Source organism: Thalassophryne amazonica, chromosome 8, assembly GCF_902500255.1.
Source record: "Thalassophryne amazonica chromosome 8, fThaAma1.1, whole genome shotgun sequence".
Classification (NCBI taxonomy): domain Eukaryota; kingdom Metazoa; phylum Chordata; class Actinopteri; order Batrachoidiformes; family Batrachoididae; genus Thalassophryne; species Thalassophryne amazonica.
Window position 1 is genome coordinate 7,989,800 of NC_047110.1, and position 24,585 is coordinate 8,014,384.

General features: G+C 41.8%; 1 protein-coding gene and 1 long non-coding RNA gene across 2 annotated transcripts in view; one reads left to right on the top strand and one right to left on the bottom strand.

Moving 5' to 3' along the window:
* LOC117515235 (aminopeptidase N-like) overlaps positions 1-24,585 on the top strand; it is an 80,892-nt gene that overhangs the window by 51,827 nt on the left and 4,480 nt on the right. Inside the window, exons 11-19 of the mRNA XM_034175717.1 lie at positions 1,668-1,840; positions 7,053-7,129; positions 9,050-9,183; positions 9,327-9,382; positions 10,475-10,622; positions 10,707-10,798; positions 13,782-13,892; positions 15,090-15,257; positions 22,120-22,260. Coding sequence (XP_034031608.1) covers positions 1,668-1,840; positions 7,053-7,129; positions 9,050-9,183; positions 9,327-9,382; positions 10,475-10,622; positions 10,707-10,798; positions 13,782-13,892; positions 15,090-15,257; positions 22,120-22,260 — 1,100 coding nt within the window. The remainder of the gene's footprint in view (positions 1-1,667; positions 1,841-7,052; positions 7,130-9,049; positions 9,184-9,326; positions 9,383-10,474; positions 10,623-10,706; positions 10,799-13,781; positions 13,893-15,089; positions 15,258-22,119; positions 22,261-24,585) is intronic.
* LOC117515237 lies at positions 17,739-24,534 on the bottom strand. The gene is made up of 3 exons (XR_004562108.1): positions 24,523-24,534; positions 22,759-22,760; positions 17,739-17,867 (listed from the first exon to the last, which is right to left on the bottom strand). It is a non-coding gene; the product is annotated as an uncharacterized LOC117515237 (long non-coding RNA).

Sequence of the window (24,585 nt, forward strand, 5' to 3'; positions counted from 1 at the left end):
TTAGACATCTCCACTGCCAGGGTTCTTGTGGCAGATTCTCCAGTCAACTGCAAATCACACAATATGAGTGCAATCACAAAGGCAATGAAATCGCTGAGAGCATGAAGGTGGTTAAAGTTCTAGACATCTCTGCCACAGGAATGGAGATGCTGCTTTCCTGGCATTGCAACCAGTCTTTATTTGCAGTCTGGAAGACAAGTACCTATAGACTGGAATAAAGGACTTCTCATAGGAAAGGAAAGGAAAGGAAAATCACCTGGATTGTAACAACTACAGGGGTTTTTACACTGCTCTCTGTGCCAGGAAAGGTGCTTCCAAGGGTTATTCTGAACAGGATTCAGTGCCGGCTACATGTCACAGAGTGACTGGAGCAGTCTGGATTCATACCCAAGACGTCAACCATAGATAACATCCTAGCTCTGCGAGTAGTAAGCAGGAATATGAGTGGTGCTTCTTTGCAGCTTCGGTTATCAAAAAGGGGTTGATGCAGTTAACCAGGCTGCTCTCTGGGACATCCAGAGAATTTGCAGGATTCCAATAAATTGCTTGAACTCTGAGTGCTGAGTGGAGCAGGTGTAGAATCTCTGAATTTTTCAAAATGTACAAGTCTATTCATCAGATTCAATGTGTTTTGAGTCCTACTCTTTTTAATGTTTTCACTGGCTTGGTGTGTTGTGGAAACCGGTGGCTTAGGTCCTTAGTTGGCGAAGAATGGTTTACTGAGTTTGACATTGCAGATGATGCAGTGATCTCGACAGAATTAGTGGATACACTGATTTGTAATTGTCATGGATGAAGCCTAAGATCCAGGTTGTCACTGACTTCCTGGACCCGACCATTAGTAGTCCATCAGTGTGTAATAAAAATGTTGAACTTTTCTCATTACGTATCTCAGTAGTGGTGTTCATGCCTCAGCCTTAGAGATTAAGAGATGCCTGGGAAGAGGTGCAAGGTTGCTGGAAATAAGTGTCTAGCAGGAGAGCAAAGGCTGAAGTCTTCATAGTCCTTGTGCTTCCTTTCTTACTTTGTGGTTGTAAGACTTGAACACTAACCAGTGACCTAAGGCATTGTGTAAATGTGTTTAGTACCAGGCCTCATAGGAGGATCTGAAATTACTTTCTTTTACTTACGGATGAGGAGGATCACATGCATGGGTGAGAGGGGGCCAGCTGTGATATTTTGGGCATGTGGTGTGTTGCTCTGGGCATAAGCCAGCCTGTATGTGCCCTTGTGTTGAGTATGATAGCAACTGGACAAGGTCAAGGGGATGCCTCTGTTTCAAGCATGTACCATGAAGAGCCAAGAGGGTGCAGGTCGTTATTCCAACTAACCCTTTTAGCAGGTGATTTCATTGATGCGTACCACTTCAGTGAAATCTACTGCTGAGGTGACTGGATGGCACAAACATCTGCACTCTTTGGGTCCTTCATGGAACATGGTTAGTGATTCCTGAAGTGAAAAATGGAGGCGTTATTGTGTACTTTCATGTTTCTATCAGGTTCACTTTCTACATTTTGACCAAATCAGAAATGACTTCATGATGATCCTCTACTTATCCTCTACTCAGAAGTTGGCACAAAGTCAATGGATTTATCGTGCAGTTGAACAATTAGACCATTTATTAGTCAGGATGATCAACATTCAGTTCTTCATGTGTTTTTCCACAGGTTGTTGATGATTATAACATAAATCTTCCTACAAGTGTTCACAAAATTATGAACACCTGGGTGCGGCAGATGGGGTTTCCTGTTGTTACCGTTAATACCAGCAATGGAAATGTATCCCAGAAGCACTTCCTTCTGGACCCAGATTCTGAAGTTACGGTCGACTCTCCGTTCAAGTATGTTCTCTTACCATCTTACCAGTACATTCTTGGCATCAAATAATGGCTCTTTGCATCGCATTGTCTTTGACTCTGGAATAACACCAAAGTGGATCTTTGAGCCTCTCTACTCTCGATTCCTAACCTTCCCCTACGGTATCCACTCATTCATTTTATGTCATTTAAATAATACCCCACTGAAACTCAAAAATGCCCTAAAGCCCCACTACAACTCATAAGTTGCTCTCCCATTGCAGATTTTGGGCACGTCTGCCTACATTTGTAGTGAAGACCCCCAATCTGGGTCTGAAATGGGGTGTAATAGGTCTTAATAGATGGGAAAAGTAGCACTGTAGGTCTTTTGGGAAATCAGTAAAGTTTTCAACATCTTAAAAAAAAAAATGTGTTGTGAAGACACCCTGTGACCCAAAATAGTCTCAGATGTAATTTGTGCAAATATCTGTATATACCATTTTTATTATGTCTATTTCTTTTTTTACTTACTAACTTACATCTTTTTTCTTTGGGCAGTTTTGAGCACTGTTTTTAGTTTGTCTTGTACACTGTTTTTTTCAAGGAATAAGCACCTAAATTTCATGGAACCTCAGCATGCAATGACAGTAAAGCCTGATTCTGATTCTGATGTGGAGTAATACTTAGCATAGGTCAGGTTATTTGAACAATACAAGCATGGATCAGGTATGTATGGATCACAGTGTGGAGCAGAGAGGAGCGTGCGTGTGGTGTCATATTAGAAGAAAGAGGAACATCACCTCATCTCATTCCACTCTCACATACCAGACCATTGTTACACTGCCCATGTTAGTTTTTGGATTGAGTGGTGGATGATTTCATTGCAGCAGGATTGCAGTAAATTCAAAGACTCACCATTTTCTAATCTCATTAAATCTCTTTTGGAAACATAATATACATCCATAATTCCATGAACAGTATGCCACACTCCTCAGCAGAAGACAGTTTTCAGTTGTCAACAGATACATTTTAGCTTTGTGGAAAAGTCTTGATATAACTGCAGACATTAGCACATAGAAATGCAGTCTATGTGCCCATTGTGCCCACACCCAGAAGCTCTCATGTTATGGGGTTGCATTCAAAAGTATATCGGTATATACTCATTAGACTACTTCAACAGCATCTTCCATATCTCCACTGATGGTGTTCATGTTCAGCAAGAGATGGTTCAGCACAGTGAAGAACCTTTGCTGTAGGAAACACAATTTATTGGAAAAGTCTGGAATATACTGTTGGAACATAGACATACTAACACTGCAGGAATTTAACATTTTTGCTATCACTTCGGTTATCTTTGTAAATCATTTGAAATTTGAACACATCTGCAAAGTTTTTTGGGGCATAGAAACATTTAAACACCCTTTCAAGGAACAGATCATGTGTGTTTGATTTTCCACACAGGTTCATTGGATTATTCCTCCAACACGTTTGCTCCTCTGTACTGTACCATACATGAGCAATTCCATGAAGCTGTCGTGTTCATCAGTGTTTTCAGTAGTGTGATCGAGCTGTCACAGAGAATTCTTATTTCGTCTGCCAATGAAGTTGGTGGAGGTTGTTTTCACCCCTGTTTATGAGAGATGAGATGAGATATACTTTATTGATCTCACAGTGGAGAAATTATGTTTACACTCCAGTTACCTCAGACAGCAATTACTCCACAATTATTACTTGTTTACCGTAATAATGGCACACATCAGAATTAAAGACAGTACATACACATTTGACATTGTTTATTTGCACTAAGTTTGAAGAAGTCTGTTATCCGTATTGAGGCAAGTGGGTGAAGGTCACGCAGCAACCCTGAGATGCTCCGCCGTCACATGGGGGGAAGAACGGGGCTGCAGCTAAAACTGCACCGCCCCCGCAGAAGAGGGAAGGAATGACGTGAGCAGAAGCTGGAGTGGGGAGTGTTGATGGGGGGTGGGGGGAGGGAATGGAACATGCTTCAGTCCTGTGAAAAGCAGTTTATTGTCTTTGTGAGTTGAGATAAGAAACAGCCAAATGATCGAAAGGCTGAAAAAATTCCTCTGGAGGGAAAACAGTCGGGTAATTTGACCTTCAGGCTTGAGCCGTGAAAAACAATTATGAATTAATGTTTCTGTGAAGGCTCTCCGTTGTCCAGGTGGTTTCCATAGTAGAGAAGCTCGAATCTTTGACTGGACTGGGTTGCTTGACGCGAGGACGTTTCGCTTCAAATCGCAAAAGCTTCCTCAGCTAAAATTCTTGCTCTGGTAGTCTGACTTCCGTCTTGACTCTTGTAGAGAGGAATAACAGAAGCCACAAAAGCTGGAGTTTTAAATGTAGCCAGACCCCTCCTACTGAGAGGCAGACTTCTATAGGCTAGTGACTAAACAATAGCTCTAATTAGCACCTATTATGCTCTAGTTAGCACCCTCCTAATGACAGGGCAGCTGTCCATCCTAATTATGGGACGGATGCCTCTCCCTCTCCCCTGACGACTCTCCTGATTATGTGAATGACTCATTACCATGAACAAAAGAAGAAGAGGAGTGTCTCTCCCTTATTTAGCAGGAGTAGGGGAAAAACTACAGCGGGTCTTCAGACAGTACAAAATCCCAGTTTACTTTAAACCTGTTAACACCTTGAGACAGAAATTAGTTCACCCTAAGGACAGGATCCCTAGTTACAAACAGAGCAATGTAGTGTATTCTATCCATTGTCAGGAAAACTGTAAAGAACACTACATAGGTGAGACTAAGCAGCCGTTACACAAAAGGCTATACCAGCACCGCAGAGAGGGCGCCGGTGGACCTCAGTCTGCAGTTCATCTCCACCTTAAAGACACTAACCACACGTTTTAGGACAAGGAAGTTAAAATCTTAGCCAGAGAAAGGAAATAGTTTGAGAGAGGAGTGAAGGAGGCATTTTATGTGAAACACTTGAAACCCAGCCTTAACCGGGGAGGTGGACTGAGACACGCTTTGTCCCCTGTTTACAATGGGGTCAAAGCTCAGGTCAAAGCAATTTCACTCATTTGTTCATGGTAATGAGTCATTCACGTCATCAGGAGAGTTGTCAAGGGAGCCGTCAAGAGAGGCGTCCGTCCCATCATTAGGAGGGACAGCTGCCCTGTCATTGGGAGGGTGCTAACTAGAGCACAAGTGCTAATTAGAGCTATTGTTTAGTCACTAGCCTATAGCAGTCTGCCTCTTGGTAGGAGGGGTCTGGTTAGGTTTAAAACTCCAGCTTTTGTGGCTTCTGTTATTCCTCTCTACAAGAGTCAAGACAGAAGTCAGACTACCAGAGCAAGAATTTTAGCTGAGGAAGCTTCTGCGATTTGAAGCGAAACGTCCTCGCGTCAAGCAACCCAGTCCAGTCGAAGATTCAAGCTTCTCTACAATTATGAATTAAGAATATTCTCAATTATGGATGAAGAATATTCAACGGCCTCAGAAATTTTCAACTTCAACTGCAAGGCACACATCTGCTCCAAGATGTCATCCAATTTGCTGAACTCAAGAGTCATCGCAGTCTGAGAATGCACTGCCTTGCCAACCTCGTTAATCACGACGGACAAGCGAGGGCTGTGGTTTTTGATGCCGCCGTCTTGCCAATTTTCCGGTACATCAGGGCAGCACATAAGCCAAAAAGTACCAGCCCTGCTACCATAAGACCAAAAATGAATAAAGCCTCAACATCCTCAGCGGAGAAAGGCACCAAGCATGCAACACGCCATGAACTCCAGGAGTCGAGAACATAGCCCACAGGATGTGTTCCATCTGGGCAGGTAGGATCCCCCGGTCCTGACGTTCTTGTAGAAAAAAGGTGTCAATAGCATTCAGAGACCAGCTGATCAATTCCATGGTTAATCCAATAGTAGTCCAATAGATCCAATATCCAGTATAATTTGAGGAATTCACAGTCTGGTGAATTAGGGACTTGAAGGTTAAAGCAGAGAACAGAGATAAGGGGGAGTGGAGGAGATGCGACCGCCCTCGTCGGAGTCCCAAGCGTATTATTGGTTTGTGAACAGCCTGGAGGCCACAATTTTATGTATCATTTACTGAAGATTCATATCCTCATAGGGAAGAACTGCTTCAATTTTCAAGGTCATATGTCAAAGGCCAAAGTCACCAAAAATTTTGGAAAATATGAAAAATTTAACGAGTTTTCAAAAATTCCTAACTCCATCAAAAAAGATCAAATTTCTTTCATATTTGAGAGCGTTATGTAGGATGGTATCCTTTAGTGACTGACAACGTTTGATCTGGATCTGATCCAGATTACAGATTTTGTGGCCATTTAAATTTAACATTGAAAACCCTATTTAAAGTATATTTTATATCATATCTGTATATTTGAAAGTGAGGTGCAGACTGGCACACACCTGACAAAGTTTGATCTGGATCTGATCTGGATTGTGGATTTTGTGAACATTTGATTTTAATATTGAAAAACCCATACGGTTTACATTTTGCATTATATCTCAATCAAAAGTGGCTCAATCACTCTCATTTGTATGTTATGGATTTACCTACACCACCAAAACTGGATGGAGGTTCCAATTTTATGCCTGTTTATCTTCCACTTATCAGTTGGAAACTAAGTGCCAAAAAGCACTGACAAATTGTGCACAGCAGAGATAACCAATGTTTTGTGAAAATTATCTGAAAAAGAATTCAGAAACTGATAAAGTTGGGGGAAAAAAAAACCCAGAGTACACCATTCAGGTTCATGAACTAAATACATTCTCCTGATATTTGATCACATCTAATTTATCTTTTTTTCCAAGGTAAAAATCTGTGGAATTAGAAACTAGTGTTGGTGGAAGTTTACGCTCTATGACCGCAGTGCTGTAGTTATCAATAGGATGAAGAAATAATGGACAAAACAAAATTCTCTGAGACTGCTGAATCAGAGTCGAACCACTGAAAAATGAGCGAGGACTCCAACAAGGGTGGTTGCATTCCCCCCCCGCCTCCACCCTGCCGCTCCCCTCGAGCTCGTGGCTACACCAGCACACTGCTGCCCCCCGCCACACACACACACACACACACACACACACACACACACACACACACACACACACACACACACACACACACACACACACACACTCACATTTCATCAATTTGGATGACTGTCTTAAAGTATAGTGGACATAAACAATCTGTTTTGTAAAATTCAAAAACAAATGTATGTATTTTCAATAATCCTGCTGTTTATCCAACAGTTATGAATGGATTATTCCAATGCGGTGGATGAAAGCTACAGTCCAACAAGAACAGATATGGTTGAACAGTACATCACGTAAGTTACCCATATCCACACCAGAAGGTTTTATGAACAAAGGCCTCCATGTTACCAAAGTGCACTTTGTCAAGATCGGAGATATAAAAGTTCTCACACACACACACGCAAGGACAACCAAAAAAAAGTGAACTGGACATAACCTAAAAGGCATCACAACCATAAGACTGGACTCTTCTAATCGCAATGAAACACACACTGCACTGTGTCACTGCCAGTGTACAACTGACGCAGCTGTCATTTTCATGCACAGCTCCCACACTGTATAAATTGTGAGGTGTGTTTGTCTTGCTGCTGCCCCAGATTGCTCAAGGTCACTACAGATGAACCAGTACAGATCTACAGGTTTTGCGCTAGATGCCTCTTCGTGATGCAGCTCCAGCTCTGGTGGGTTGCAGAAAAGATCAGGGAGTAAGAGGAATGAGAGGTACTAAAATGCTTCACCTCAGGGAGCTGTGGTGATTGAATGCTGCTCCCTACCTGCTTCCATGCTTTGACATGTGTAGAAAGGTTCCTCAGCAGAACACATCTCACTTCTGGGTCTACTTTCTAGGTATCACTTTGTGTTACCATATACGAGGTCTATTAGAAAAGTATCCGACCTTATTTAAAAAAAACAAAAAAAACATATGGATTTGAATCACGTGTGCTTGCGTGAGCCAACCTTGAACCTTCATGCGCATGCGTAATTTTTTCACGCCTGTCGGTTGCGTCATTCGCCTGTGAGCAGGCTTTGAGTGAGGAGTGGTCCACCCCCTCGGGGATTTTCATTTTCAGGGAAATGGCTGAGAGACTGCTGCTTTGCTTGATCAAATTTTTTTTAGAAACTGTGAGGCACATCCATGTGGACACCATTCGAGAAATTCAGGTGGTTTTTGGTGAAAATTTTATGGGCTTCAAAGACATTAAGGGATGTTACTGTCGCTTTAAGGACGCCCTCAGCAGCTGTGGGGCGCGCCACGCTCCAGCTGCCATCGACAGGCTGAACGACCATTTAATTTCTAAACGGATCGCTCTGTGGATCCGTGACCATCATGTGCACTTTCTCTGGTTATCACAAGAGCTGGACATCACCCATTTTCCTGCAGATTTCACTTTTAACAAGAGATTTTGTCATGGAAAGCTGAGCGGACGCTTCGCGCGTCATGATGGATTCGCTGCTGGACGGACACAAAACCACCTCCGTTTTGGTCTCACAGGACGGCTTTGAGATGGCGTTCAGACAGCTGTTGGTGGTTTTTCAGTCGAGTGATTATCCAAGAAATTGCAGATGTGCCTGGACATGCCAGAACAGGTTCTGTGATGCTTCATCATGGCGTTGCTTTGCGCGTCGCGGCACCGCCCGTCCACATCTTTTCACAATTCCTGTGCTAGTCCAGACGATGTCCCGGATAAAACACAGCGTCCAGTTTGTAAATGAATGGCACATTCCACTGTTACGAGGAGTTTTTGTCATGGAAAGGAGCGGACGCTTCGCACGTCACGACGACAAGCGAGACAAAGAACACCTCCGTTTCAGAGTACCAGAAAGACAAGCTGGGACATGCCTTTCAGTGCTTACCAGTCGAGTGAGTATCAGAGAAATTGTGGAGAGGTGGACGCGCAAAGCAACGCCGTGATGAAGCGTCACAGAACATGTTAACATGCATGTATTTGGATGTGGGAGGAAGCCGGAGCACCCGGAGGAAACCCACACAAACACGGCGAGAACACGCAAACTCCACACAGAAAGGTCACAGCTGGGAATCGACCACATGACCTTCTTGCTGTGAGGCAACAGTCCTAACCATTAAGCCACCGTGCTGCCCAGTTGCTTTCTGTTCATTTTGAATAAATAGAAAAAATTGAGATGAATTTCATATCTGTAATATTTTTGTTGTATTTCATTGTAACTGTTTTCTTCGTTCATTCATCCTTTAGAAATAATTAAGGAGATGCAGGCATCAGGAGATGACTGGGTGTTGGTGAACCTCAATGTTGTAGGCTACTACAGAGTAAACTATGATGATAGAAACTGGAACAGCCTTCTAAAAGTATTAATTGAGGATCATTCGGTAAGACACCCCTATTCAAAGCATACTCTTGTTAACCTGTAAATATTTGGACAACTGCATCTGGCTTCCACCTGTCTTTATCAGTCTTCATTTATCCCCATGCAGTTTTAATTTTCTGTCTTGGTCTTACTCTTGGTTTTCAGAAAATTCCTGTGATCAACAGAGCTCAGCTTGTGGATGATGCCTTCAACCTGGCCAGGTAAGCCGTACCAAATATCTATATATTTGGTGAACTAGATTTCCCAAATACCATATATACATAAAGAATTTTATATATATATATATATATACATGGCAGTCTGACTGAAGAAGTCTTTCCAGGATATGTTGCAAGGTACTGACAGACCTGAAGGGTGTCAGCTTATGCTGTGAGGCAGGCAAAAAAGCAGGTGTAGGAGGAGTTTGGAGCAACCATGGAGAAGGACCGTGAGGGGAAACCATCAACGCTGTACACAGTAAAGATGGGACTCAACTGAGGAGGTAATCGGGCACCGGAAGGAACACTTTGAAGAACTCCTGCATCAGACTGGAGCATCCTCTGTAGTAGAGGCAGACCTGGAAGCTGATGGGGATAATCATCAACTTCCCTGGTGGAAGTCACTGAGGTCGTTAAACAACTCTGCAGTGGCAAAGCCCTGGGGTTTGATGAGATCCGTCCAGAAATGCTGAAGGCTCTGGATGTAGAGGGACTGTCTTGGATGAGACATCTCTTCAACATTACATGGAGGTCCGGGACAGTGTCTAAGGAGTGGCAAACTGGGGTGGTGGTCTCCATATTTGAAAAAGGAGACCAGAGAATGTGTGCCACACTATTCAGCCTCCCTGGTCAAGTCTACTCCAGGGTGCTGGAAAGGAGGGTTTGGCCAATAGTCAAACCTTGGATTGAAGAGGAACAATGCAGGTTACGTCCTGGCCATGTGACCAGCTCTTCACTCTCACAAGGGTGGTCCTGTTACTGCCGTGTTGTCTTCCGGTAGCAGGTACGGGGCTGGTGGTGAGCGTTGGTAGGGTGTCCTGCATTTACATTGTTCCAGACCCTTTCTCGGCAAAATGGGTCACCTTTTGGGTGGTTGGAGTTGGTACATTTTGTTATGAAGGACTTTGTAATGACAGATTCAAAAGTGCTGTACAAATACATCTATGATGATGATGATCACTCCAGCAGTTCTACTCCTATAAGATAAATAACACGATTTGCTTTGACAGCAGTTTCAAAAGTATGCCAAATACTGTACTTAACTTTGTAATTACTTTACAGTATGTTTGTTTGTTTTTTTTTTTTTGTCTGCAGAGCAAATATTATCACAACAGTGCAGGCTCTCAATACCACACTTTACCTAAACAAGGAGCGAGACTACATGCCATGGACGTCGGCCACGGGGAATCTGGATTTCTTCTACCTGATATTCGACCGCAGCGAAATTTATGGCCCCATGCAGGTGTGTTTAGATCAGGTGAAAAATAAAGTGGCGCACATTGCTAACTCATTGTGGTCTCCATGACTGCATCCTGTTTGTCTTCAGGATTATCTGAAGACACAGGTGACCCCTCTGTTTGAGTACTACAAAAGCATGACTGACAACTGGAGTAATGTACCCGATGGACACCTTGACCAGTGAGTGGAAAAAACACATCTGCTAATGTTGACGTAATATTTGATGTAACTGTTTTGCAAACACTAAAAAGATACAATGTAACAATTACTGGATTGTATCTTTTTAGTGTTTGCAAAACAGTTACAATGTAACAATTACTGGATACGCTGATGTTGCTATGTACACATTTGAGTCTGCAGTTGATTAAGATATTGATGACTTTTGGCTGAACAAAAATATAAACGCAACACTTTTGTTTTTGCTCCCATTTTCAAGAGCTGAACTCAGAGATCTAAAACATTTCTACGAGGGCTGTCCATAAAGTATAGGTCCTTTTTTTTTTTTCAAAAACTATATGGATTTCATTCATATGTTTTTACGTCAGACATGCTTGAACCCTCGTGCGCATGCATGAGTTTTTCCACGCCTGTCTGTGACGTCATTCGCCTGTGAGCACTCCTTGTGGGAGGAGTCGTCCAGCCCCTCGTCGGAATTCCTTTGTCTGAGAAGTTGCTGAGAGACTGGCGCTTTGTTTGATCAAAATTTTTTCTAAACCTGTGAGACACATCGAAGTGGACACGGTTCAAAAAATTAAGCTGGTTTTCGGTGAAAATTTTAACGGCTGATGAGAGATTTTGAGGTGATACTGTCGCTTTAAGGACTTCCCACAGAGCGAGACGTCGTGCAGCACTCTCAGGCGCCGTCGTCAGCTTGTTTCAAGCTGAAAACCTCCACATTTCAGGCTCTATTGATCCAGGACATCGTGAGAGAACAGAGAAGTTTCAGAAGAAGTCGGTTTCAGCACTTTATCCGGATATTCCACTGTTAAAGGAGATTTTTTTAATGAAAGATGTGTGGGCGGATTGCAGCGTCGGCTCGCAGCCGCCGCAACGCTCCGCCACAGGAAAAACACCTCCGTTGGAAGCCTTAAGGACAAGTTGGAACATGTCCAGCTGTTAAACAATTTCTCATATACTCACTCCACTGAAAGCCATCAAAAGCCGCCTGGATTTTACAAATGGTTATCAACACGGAGGTGTTTTTCCTGTGCCGCCGCACCGCGCGGGCTGCATCCCATCTCCTTTAACAGTGGAATATCCGGATAAAATGCTGAAACCGACTTCTTCTGAAACTTCTCTGTTCTCTCACAACGTCCTGGATCAATAGAGACTGAAATGTGAAGGTTTTCAGCTTGAACAGGCTGATGACGGCGCCTGAGAGCGCTGCACGACGTCCCGCACCGTGGGAAGTCCTTAAAGCGACAGTATCACCTCAAAATCTCTCATCAACCGTTAAAATTTTCACCGAAAACCAGCTTAATTTTTCGAACCGTGTCCACTTCGATGTGTCTCACAGGTTTAGAAAAAATTTTGATCAAACAACGCGCCAGTCTCTCAGCAATTTCTCAGACAAAGGAATTCCGACGAGGGGCTGGACGACTCCTCCCACAAGGAGTGCTCACAGGCGAATGATGTCACCGACAGGTGTGGAAAAACTCACGCATGCGCACGAGGGTTCAAGCATGTCTGACGTAAAAACATATGAATGAAATCCATATAGTTTTTGAAAAAATAAAAAGGACCTATACTTTATGGACAGCCCTCGTATATACACAAAAGACCTATTTCTCTCAAATACTGTTCACAAATCTGTCTAAATCTGTGTTAGTGAGCACTTCTCCTTTGCTGAGATAATCCATCCCTCCTCACCGGTGTGGTATAACAAGATGCTGATTAGACAGCATGATTTTGCACAAGTGTGCCTTAGGCCGGCCACAATAAAAGGCCAACTACACCTATGATCAATTTAACATTTCCAATTCACCTAACCTGCATGTCTTTGGATGTGGGAGCACCCAGAGACAACCCACATGAACAACATGCAAACACAGAAAGGCCCCAGGTGGGAAGCAATCCCACGACCATCTAACTGTAAGGTAACAGTGCTGATTGCGAAGCCACCATGCCGCCATCCCAATTACTTATGGACATATTGTTTTTACATGTTTTAAGATGCTCACCACAAGAACCAGCATAACGCTTTCTTGACTGTCTCTGCACCATTTTAATTTTCACTGCCACTTATCACAGTGAACAGTGTGCTTTTAGTTCTTCATTGCAAAAAAAAACTTTTTTTGTGTCTTCATCACCTCTTATTTATTGTTTACTCCAATGCTAGTTATGTCCATCTTATTGACTTAACTTACTGTCAGGAATATTTCACCGTGGGATGGTGGGAAATGTAATTTTGATTGCTTTGTATGTCTGGTACATGTGAAGAATTGACAGTAAAGCTGACTTTGACAAATTACCAGAATAGGTACACAATTATTTATTATTACAGTTGCTCAGAATCCTTTGCATTCCTTTGATGTCACCATGCTGTCATCTCTATTCAGATAAAATCTCTCTTCATGAAATTTGAGCAGGGAAATTATGTGGGTCCATTTTGGGTCTAAATTGCAGAAGGGAAACGATTTCTGATCTGGTAGAGTTTGAGGTGCTTGTTGATGAGGTCAAAAGCTGTTGTTTAGTTCACACAGGTGTCTTTTGTAGGTTTTGAAACTAAAGAGACAACACATCTGTTTCTACCACTAGATGTCATATGTACCATCTGTATCTACACACAGTTCTAAACGTAAGAACTGGTTGGTAAATTCCATAGTTTGTGTAGAAATGTTCATAAACACGATTTAAACACAAGTCTGCATAAATGAGGCCCGTGGAATGCTCTCATGTGGTCTGCAATGAAACAGATTTGTTTTCGCTTTTATTTTCAATATCATCCCAACTTTTCCTGATTTGCAGTTGTACGTCAGGCATTTTCGGGGTAAAAGACACATTTTGGACAAACTGAGCTGCTACTGCTATTTTTTATTTAAAAAAAACACCAAATTGTTGCTTTTGTTATCCAGCTGACAGGTTTCTCACGTTAGTCATGCTGCAATGTCAACTTTTCCTTCTCTAACGGTTCTTTGCTTCTTGTTAATACCCTTTTCGTCAGGTACAATCAGGTGAATGCTATCAGCCTAGCTTGCAAGACAGGCCTCTCGGAATGTCAAAATCTGACAACGGAATTGTTCAAGAAATGGATGGCTGATTATAACAACAACCCGTAAGCTTTTTATCCAATACTGTTCAATGTTTAGCATGTTTTAATGTATTACTGTAGGGCACGACATGTTCTAGTAAAGCAAACCAACAAGTGAAGATTTGGTTCAAACAAACGGGATTTTATTTTTCCTGTTGATTCATGAATTCACTTACATAGCAATTCTATATATGTACTGTCAGACTGGCCCAGATCTATTAGATATACTTTATTAATATTTTAGTGCTGTGATGTTTGTTCTCCAAGTACTTCAGCTGTTTTTGAAGTCTTGTGGTGCCATTGAAACACTGCTCAAAGTAATACAAGTCAGGTATTGCAGTTTTCTCAGGCAGTGGAACACAGTTAGGACTGAAAATGTAGGATCACACCAGATACTGCAGGTGACTTCATGGCAAAAAGGAAAATGAACTTGTAGTTTGGAAGCTAAGCACTATTTCACAGAGTTTGGGAGTCGGAGAGACGGGGCAGAGAAATCCAAATTACTCTACTTTCATATGTACATCAAATATGTTAATCATCACACACTTTGGTATTTATTCATCGTGTTTATTTTTGGAATTTAAAAGTCCCCATTTTAAGTAACAGCACACACTGTGGTGTGCACGTGTGATACACTGAGCTCCTGTTAAACGTGTCCCCATGGAAATGCTATGTTAAAAAGTGAGTTATGCTTAACATATAAAAAGATGAACTTATGTTTGTTGAGGCATTTTTGACAGGTCCAACCAACACTTCATTACAACTTTTACTCCAGAAAATACTCTGAGTGGCAGTTCACGGAATAAGGAAATGGTCACAGGGATCTGAGTAGCCAGGAACAGACTGGGTCTCCACAGAAATAGCCAGTCAGCACTCAAAACAGGATTCTGGAACACAATGAAAAAAATGTTAGAATGTTTGGGTACAAGTGTCAAGAAAAACTTACTGAGCTGTGTTTAGTATCATTCTGGTAAACTGAAGAATTGGCAGCGAGTGGTGTGAAGACCAGGGTTGATATCCTGCAGACCTGTGCTGGTTGTGTTGAACACCTCTGTGTTGACAGACAAACAAATAAACAGGCTGAAATCACATGTTGGTTTGATTCCCAGCTACTCCTGTGTACATGTTGAGTGCACTGAACACTGATACCTTACAGCCTCTACAGCTCCTGGACAGCAGTCCATTTTTATACTGACCTCTAAAGATGTGTTCTTTCGACAGGATCCATCCCAACCTACGATCCACAGTGTACTGCAATGCTATTGCAGCAGGGGGCGCTACAGAGTGGGATTTTGCTTGGTCAGCATTTAAGAGCACCACCATTGCTAGTGAAGCTGACAAACTGCGCTATGCACTTTCATGCTCCAAAGAGCCTTGGATCCTCAACAGGTTTGCTCATATACAGCTTACAAACAGTGTAAATGCACCACAGAATATCTGCTGCAGTCATTTTTCACTGTGGTAACACATTCCAATAGCACTTATCACGACTGGGGTTATAGCACATCGCACTTATGCATTTGGGGGAGGTGATGGTCTAGTGGTTAAAAATCCCAGTCTGGAAAATCACTAAGGACCTTGGGCATGGTCTTTAATCCCTGAGTTGCTCCCGGTGTGTAGTGAGTACATTGTATGGCAGCAGCCTCACATCGGGCTGAATGTGAGCCATTATTTGTAAAGCACGTTGAGCTTCTGATGCAGATGGAAAAGCGCAATATAAATGCAGTCCATATACCATATGTATCAATCCAGAGAGATCTGGATGTACGACATGCCAACTGGCCAGTTTCAGCAAGAGCCAACAATCCCGGGAAAACAGCAGGCCGGCTTCAAGCAGGAACATCATTAATGCTCCTTACAATATTTTTAATATCTCACACCACTTATAGACTGCAGAATGCACTTTGTCATCTTCAGAAACGATGATCCAGACCTCAGGGGTTCCTCACTGATGCACTCTGCCTTCATGGTGGCAGACCACAAAAATTCCATTCAACTCAGTTCAATTTACCGTATTTTCCGGACTATAAGTCGCACTTTTTTACATGTTTTGGCCGGGGGTGCGACCTATACTCCGGTGCGACTTATAAATGAAAAATATACCGGTAGGATCTCAATTAATTTACTGTAACAAAACAATTTTACGTGACAGAGTCGATCTATGTTTTAAAATGGCCACCGGAAAAGGAAATGCAATGCATCATGGGCACTGTAGTATGACGGCCATCCTATAGTTCACGCTGGTCACGATAACCAATCAGAGAACAGAACTTTGGATGCGTATTCCTCACCTCACCCACAGCGTGTGAAGCTGACGAACACGGTGCTTGCTGTTATTCCGGCTTGGCGAACAGAACAGCTTCAACCCTTGGATATCAATGTGAGCAGAGTGTTTAAGTTGACGCTGAGAGCTGCGTGGGAGCATTGGGTGAGCGACGGCGGAGGATTAGCGTCTGCACTTGGAAGGAGCTGGATCGACACCGCTGGGTGGTCATGAGCTGCGCAGGTAGGTGCTGCATGGTTCGGCTCGCAATGTGGTCCGCAAAATACAAACATATCCGTAGGTAAAATGCAGCTCACGAGAGGGCACTCGAGGCTTGTGTGACTGTTCCTGCGACTTCTGACTACCATAGAAAAATAAAAATTTCAACGTTACTGATAACATAAGACAACGGAGAAGGCCCGAAAAAATGCCACCAAAAAGAAAATCATACTCTGCAGATTACAAGTTGCGACTGGTGAAATATGCATCCGAAAACGGTAGCCGTCACAATATTATCATCTGAACTTTTCATGTTAACATACCTGTATGTCCATGGGACTTATAGTCCAGTGGACCTTATTTATGGTTTATTTTTCTTTATAATGGATAAAGTGGCTGGTGCGACTTATACTCCGGTGCGACTTATAGTGCGGAAAATACGGTATTTGTATAGCACCAAATTACAACACAGGTTCTCTCAAGGAGCTTCACAAGAGCAGTGTCCAAAAGAGCAGACCCAAATCAGTTGGGTGACCATCTACTCTGGCAACTACAACAATAAAAACATCAACAGAAAGCAACAGAAAATACAAGTGATTTTAATACAGGGAGTTTTTCTTCCCACTGTCGCCTGTGTTCTTGCTCTAGGGGTTGGTAAGGTTAGACTTGTGTGATGTGCCTTGAGGCAACTTTGTTGTGATTTGGTGCTACATAAATGAAATACAACATCAGTGAAGTAAAAATAGCACAAATAGTACACAAACATAAGCTTAACAACAGATTAAACATCCCAGAGTTAATATATACAGTACAACAAAATGACACAAACATAAACTTGAAAAATCATACAATCATCTACTAAACTAAAATGTGCTGGATTGCCCTGGGATAGCCCACAAAAGCAGAATTAATAATAATAATTTATGTAAGGATTAAACAACGAGAAGCCGTGTATTATACGGTTTGAACGCATGACATGGAGTCTAAAACACCACAACGTGAAGCGGAGTGGTGTTACTTTTAGACTCCACGTCGTGCATTCAAACCGTATAATACACGGCTTCTCGTTGTTTAATCTGCTTGTACCATGGTCCCACACAGTGAGCTAACACACAAATATTTAAGTTTTTTGTGCTCGCTTCTTCTTTCCCGTCTTCAATCTTGTCCAGTTCGTCCGATGTTAAATCTTTACGCCATTGCTTTTGCTGTTCTTGTCGTTTGCTCTCCTCCTCTTTCCATTCCTCAAATGTTTTCTTTTGGAACAAAAATGTTAAAATTCACTTGGAAATCAATGTTTTATCACCTTTCTGTCATTCACCTGTCTTTCTCTTTTTTCCTTTCTGTCTTTCTTTTCTCTCTGTTCTATTTTGCTTTGTCACTTTGTTTCCTTTACTTTTCATACTTCTGCCATGGTTTAGTTCCGTTCTTGTTTTGCTCAGTCAGTCTGTGTTTTCATTGTTTATCATTTAGTTATCATCTGTTTATTTTTACTATTCTCTTTTCTGTTATTATCTGTTCTGCTTTAGTATCCAGTTTTTGGTTTCTGTTCTGTTCTAGTTTTCTTCAGCCGGTTTGTGGTTGCATTACTGATCATTAGTTTATCACTTGTTTATTTTCTCATTTGTGTTATCAGTTACATTGTAACATTGGGTTTTGTATCTGTTATCATGTAGTCTCTGTTTTTCTTGTTGTTCTGCTTTAGTATTCATTTGTTCATGTATTCCTTGATCACTTCTCATGCTCTTGCCTGGTTCCGTATTATATTTTATTCTTTCTGTTTAGCTTGGTTCGTAGTTCCCTGTTTCACTCCACGCCCTGCACCAGCCATTAATGTCTTCATCCCTCTTGCATCTCTGTTTGTGTTGTCACGTCATGTCACTTCACCAGCTTTATGCCCTCCTCTCACACTTTGACCCAGTCTGCTTTGTGTTTTCATTCACTCCCGCTCTTGCACCGGTTCACGTGTCTTTGTCTATTACATCACTCCACTTTGCGCTCTCCCTTCCTCACTATCTTGCCCATCCATACTTTTTGTCCACCAGCCACACCCCCTTTCTAGATCCTTCTACTCACGTGCACCTTGTTAACACCTGCTTATTTAATCTCTTCCCACCCACCACAATTTTGCCAGTTTGTTGTTGCTTCTAGCACACATTCCAGCCTTTTGTCCTCAGTCCTGTTTTGCCTTGCCATGTAACAATCTTGCTCCATATTTCTTGACCGCACCTTTTGCCTCAGCCTTTATGTCAGTGTTTGCTCGTACCTCTGACCCCTGCCTGGATATGACTGCGTTTTTGCCTTACCCTGTCTGTACCCTTGCTCCGCTGCTTGACAACTTGTGTACTGAACCACAGCCTGGAATAAACATGACAACTACTTTTACTCCAAAGCCTGGTCGGGGAGTTTGTATTGTGGGTCCACCCACTCCGGGTGCCGGGCTCCCGCCCGGCCTGGCAGAAGCAAAATTCTCTGGTCTGATGAGACAAAGATTGAACTTGTTGGTGTGAATGCCAGGCATCATCCCTACAGTGAGGCATGGTGGTGGCAGCATCATGCTGTGGGGACATTTTTCAGCAGCAGGAACTGGAAGACATCAGGATTGAGGGAAAGATGAATGCAACAATGTACAGAGACATCCTGGATGAAAACCTGCTGCAGAGCGCTGATCTCAGACTGGGGTGATGGTTCATCTTTCAGCAGCTAAAGGACCCTAAACACACAGCCAAGATATCAAAGGAGTACCTTCAGGACAGCTCTGTGAATGTCCCTGAGTGGCCCAGCCAGAGCCCAGACCTGAATCTGATTGAACATCTCTGGAGAGATCTGAAAATTTCTGTGCACTGACGCTCCCCATCCAACCTGATGGAGCTTGAGAGGTGCTGCAAGGAGGAATGGACCAAACTGCCCAAAGATAGGTGCACCAAGCTTGTGGCATCATATTCAAGAAGACTTGAGGTTGTAATTGTTGCTTAAGGTGCATCAACAAAGTACTGATCAAAGGGTGTGAATACTTATGTACATGAGTATTCACACAGTATTCATTATGTACATATACTCCATTTTGGAATAAGTCTGTAGCATAACAAAATGTGGAAAAGTGAAATGCTGTGAATACTTTCCGGTGCACCGTAAAACACATTTACTTATTGCCATGTTAAAATTCCACCTTGTAAATAAATCATTTTCGGCAGACAGGGATGTTTAGGCTAAATATTTTTAAACCTTTTTAAACCTCCTTTTTAAATGTTATTTTATTTTCTATCTGTCAAAAGTGGTAGAGCAACCTGTTCCAATCACTTATCGCATTAAAAAAGAATGAATTTCGAGTGAAGGCATAAACCTTTGGTACATAACTGTTTTATAGTTTCTGGTATTATAGCTGTGTATGTATATTGGAACATCTATTGAACACATATTGCATACGTATATGCTGGGGCCAGGTTATAAACTATAATGTGGATATGACTGAGTTGTAGTTGGGTGACTCTTCTTCTTCTTTGTCTTTCGGCTCTTCCCGTTAGGTGTCGCCACAGCAGATCAAGCGTTTCCATCTCACCCTGTCCTCTGTATCTTCCTCTGTCACACCAACCACCTGCATGTCCTCCCTCAGCACATCCATAAACCTCCTCTTTGGTCTCCCTCTTCTCCTCCTGCCTGGTGGCTCCATCCTCAGCATCCTTCTCCCTATATACCCTGGGTCCCTCCTCTGCACATGTCCAAACCATCTCAATCTCGCCTCTCTGACTTTGTCTCCAAACTGTCCCACCTGAGCTGTCCCTCTGATATGTTCATTCCTAATCTTGTCCATTCTCGTCACTCCCAAAGAGAATCTCAACATCTTCAGCTCTGCTGCCTCCAGCTCTGCTTCCTGTCTTTTTGTTAGTGCCACCGTCTCTAAGCCATACAACATAGCTGGTCTCACTACTGTCTTGTAAACTTTCCCCTTCACTCTTGCTGATATTCTTCGGTCACAAATCACTCCTGCCACCTTTCTCCACCCACTCCACCCTGCCTGCACTCTCTTCTTCACCTCTGTAACACACTCTCCATTACTTTGAACAGTTGACCCCAAATATTTAAACTCATCTCCTTTCACCACTTCTACTCCTTGTATTCCACTGGGCTCCCTCCCATCACTGGGGTCCCTCCCATAAAGGGTTGATTCCTGGCTGGCTGGCTGCTCTATTTTTACTGGTGTTTGTTCCCCATTGATGTGATCAGATAGGGTGGGAATCGATCACGTGTTTATAGGCACCCAGTCGCACCTCCTTAACCACTGTACTACGCGACTGGGCTGGGTGACTCTATGACTCATTTTTAGTAGACCAGTACTGTTGAGTTCCATAGGATTTATGTCTTCTCAGTGTTGTTTGTTCAAAATAAATCTGGTAATTTTGTTTTGAATTATTGAAGTTTATTCTTTAGTATTTTATTAAGACCAAAATACCAAGAGGAACAAGTGTAATTCAAGTGACACTGAATTGAGGGCTATGGAAAGAGTGTTCCTGCTTTGTTTGTTTAAAGCAAATTCATTTCTGTAGGAACCTTTCGATCTTGAATCTGCCTCTTTTACAATGCTCTTTACCACTGGTGCACCAGATAGAGAGTAATTCAAAATTGTACTCAAAGAGGTAACAGATTTTTTTTTTTTTTTTTTCTTGCAATCAGTCAAATTATGGATTTTATTTAATTTTCTTCTGGAACTCAACAGCATGGACAACCGAGTGTATGATCATCACCATAGAGTAATAGTTTGCACTTGATGCTTATTGGCATGTCATTTACATAGCAAAAGAACAATAATGGTCCTAGGATATGTCCCTGTGGTATGCAACACTGTATATTTTGAGGCTGTAACCAGACCTTTTCTGCTGAATCTACCAGTTTTTGATTACCTACGTATGATCTGAACCACTCAGTGAATTCAATTCCCATTGCCTTTAATTTGTTACATAAATTTCATAATCCACGGTATCTTTTGTAAATCCAACAATATCATACCAACATAATTTTCTTTAGAACATTCCGAAATGTTCTAAATGTATTAAGGAAGCATCGGGCGAGTAACAGCCTCTACAACTGGACTGAAAATCATATGCAATATTACAACCCCAATTCCAACGAAGTTGGGACGTTGTGTGAAATGTAAATAAAAACAGAATACAATGATTTGCAAATCCTCTTCAACCTATATTCAATTGAATACACCACAAACATAAGATATTTAATGTTCAAACTGAAAACTTTATTGTTTTTGTGCAGATATCTGCTCAGGTTAAAGAGGATTTGCAAATCATTGTATTCTGTTTTTATTTACATTTTACACAACATCCCAACTTCATTGAAATTGGGGTGGTATGTCTAAGTGAGATTCCATTTGCTTTCAGCTGCTCTTTCCAGGATCTTGAAAACAACAGGTAGAATATGAATAGAATAATGATTTCAAATTCTCCCATAATTTTGTGGGGTTATTCTTATCGTCTTCTGGTTTTTTTTCCACCAAATAATTACTTTTTGCCTTAGAAATTTTCCTTTGGATCAAATTTCTATGTTTACAGTAATTCCTGTAAGCCCGTTCTCTGAGGTGTGCTTCCTCCGCTCTGTTTTTTGTTAGTTTGTTTTTTTAATTTATATAAAAACTTATCTGTTTCTGAAAAAAGTCTAGACTGTCTGATAAAGGCCATTACGGCTGTCCTCCTGTTTTTAGTATTTTGTTTAGAATATGTTATAATAATACCTTTAAACAAAAAGTTTCATGCTTCTGTTCAGGTACTTGAAGTACACTTTGATGCCAAATATGATTCGGAAACAAGATGCCACTTCCACCATCGTCTACATTGCCAGTAATGTGATTGGTCAGCCTCTGGCTTGGGACTTTGTCAGGGCTAAATGGTCTTACATCTTTAATCAGTAAGTATAACTGCATGACTGTGCAGGAAGTGTGATGTGTCCCTTTGTGATATCTTGACTTTAACTGTTTGTGGGTGACTTTTTCCCACATTTAACATATCACATATTACAGTGCTGTGAAAAAGTTATTGCCCCGTTGAGCAATGGGCAAGTTTTTAATTTTTTTTATCACATCAAAAAAAACACAATTTCTAAAATTCTGCCCTTGAAACTCACAGTGAAAAATAATCTCTACATCACGAGTTAAAAGAAATAAAAATCTAAGGGCCCAGTCACATGGCACACAGCGATAGCTGAACGAAGGAAAAAAGTGACAAAGTCACAAATCATAGAGACAGGGTGGACGAATGAGCCGACACTTACCAAAAAGCCTGCGAGTCAGGAGTGCATAAAGGAACAGGACAAAACTGAAACTAACAAAAGAAAACAAAGCAAATGCTGACCTTGACGATTTAAACAAAATCAAAATGAAACGTGATTGTGTGCACAGCCACAAACGGCTGGAGTGTGCGTCTGTGCACAGCCGTTCCAGCCACAAACAGCTGGAACATGCATAAATAATTATAGTAGTTGATAAAACCGTCTTGCCGCTATTGTTTCTGTATGACAGCGTTGCTTTTCATCCCACACATGGATGAGTCACTTTCAGCTCTTCTGAACTTTAATTATTGATCCGTTCAGATATCGTCAACGTTCATGCAAGACGTCGCACTTGGGAGGTTGGACACAGATGAACAACAGTCAAACGAAACGCTGACGGTACGGGAACTACACAAACAATGAGGAACATCAAGACAGAAAGCAAAACGGAATACAAATGAATTGAAGTTGTCATCGGGATTCGTTCACATTTTTCAACAGTTTGAAAATTCTGATGAAGCACCAGCTCCAGGAACGAAGCTGGGCGACGGTTAAATGACGTCTCCAAAAGTCAACGTAAGTCCAGATTTCTTGTTTTGTTTTGGCTTCGGTCTCCTTTGTTAGTGCCGTGTGACCGGGGCTTTAAAGCCAAAGTGATGGCATGAATAAGTAAGTGCCCCCTTTAGTATAACACATACAAACTATCACTTTTACATCCAGTGTTCTTCAGACAAGTCAGGGGGTGGATACATGAACATTTCCAAGACACTGAATATATCTTGGTCTTCATTTACATCAGTAATGAAGAAATACAAATACTATAGCACTGTATTGTAAATCTGTGTTTAACAGATAGTTCTCAAAAACTAAAAGTCTGTGCAAGAAGGAGAAGAGTGAGGAAAACCACCAACACACCCTCACCAAGTTATAGGTTTCTGTGGCTGCGACTGGAGAAATTACGCATAGTGCAAGTTTTGAATTTCGCATCACTACTCATGGCTTCATAGTGGAGTAGAGCAGAGAAGAATTTTCTTCCAACAAAACAGATCAAATCTAGGCTTGTTTCTCTGATGTGTCGTCTGGCAAATTGTAGCTGAAGTCTTCTTTTTTTTATTTTGTTTTATAAAATCCTTCTCTGTACCACTTCATCATGAAGCTGTATAACTGCATGACCAAAGAGTCACTTTTCTTCAGGAATCTTACAAACACTGAACAATATTTCAATCAGGAATCCTGCCGAGCGCCCCCGCCCGCCCCACTGTCTGCTGGTTGGTCAATTAATGCCCTCTGTAAACTCCTCTGTACACCTGTGCTTCATTCAGCACTTGTCGTGGAGATCCCTCTCATTTGTAAAATGCAGGTCTCTCAGTGTGTCTGGAAAAATTATGTCTTTCTGGCAAACTTTCATACTTTAAAACTCAACAAATGTAAAACTCTCAAAATCGAAAGTGTTGTACATTAATACCTGGAAGGTGAAAGCTCTACCTGCTAAAAAATAAAAATAAATCATGGTTTTCTGAGATTTTTTGTTTTGTTTTTTTTGTTTTTACTGAAATTTGGGTTTGAAGTAGGAAGTGTGCCAGAAACCCTGAAATGCTCACATCACCCACAAGATGGTGACAATATATATGTGAAGGTCGCAACAGTCTATTCATTTGAGAAGTTAACTTATGGTGAAAATAAGACAGGCTGACAGCCAAAATTTGATTTACAGTTGTGTCCCTGACCCTATGGGCAACATATCGATGCTTTACTGCCAAAAATCCAGTGCTTGTCTTTTGTCTTATCTTTCTTTCTTTCTTTCTTTTCTTGTCTAGTGTCTTTTGACACTGTCTAAACTCAACCATTGTTGAGTCCTGATGTTAGATACAGGTGTAAAATTATATCTAAGTAAGATGTTACTTGTTTCTTTATTCAGTTTTTGCTTTTGGCTGCATGCCACTGATTGCTTGGGGTTGCCCAACC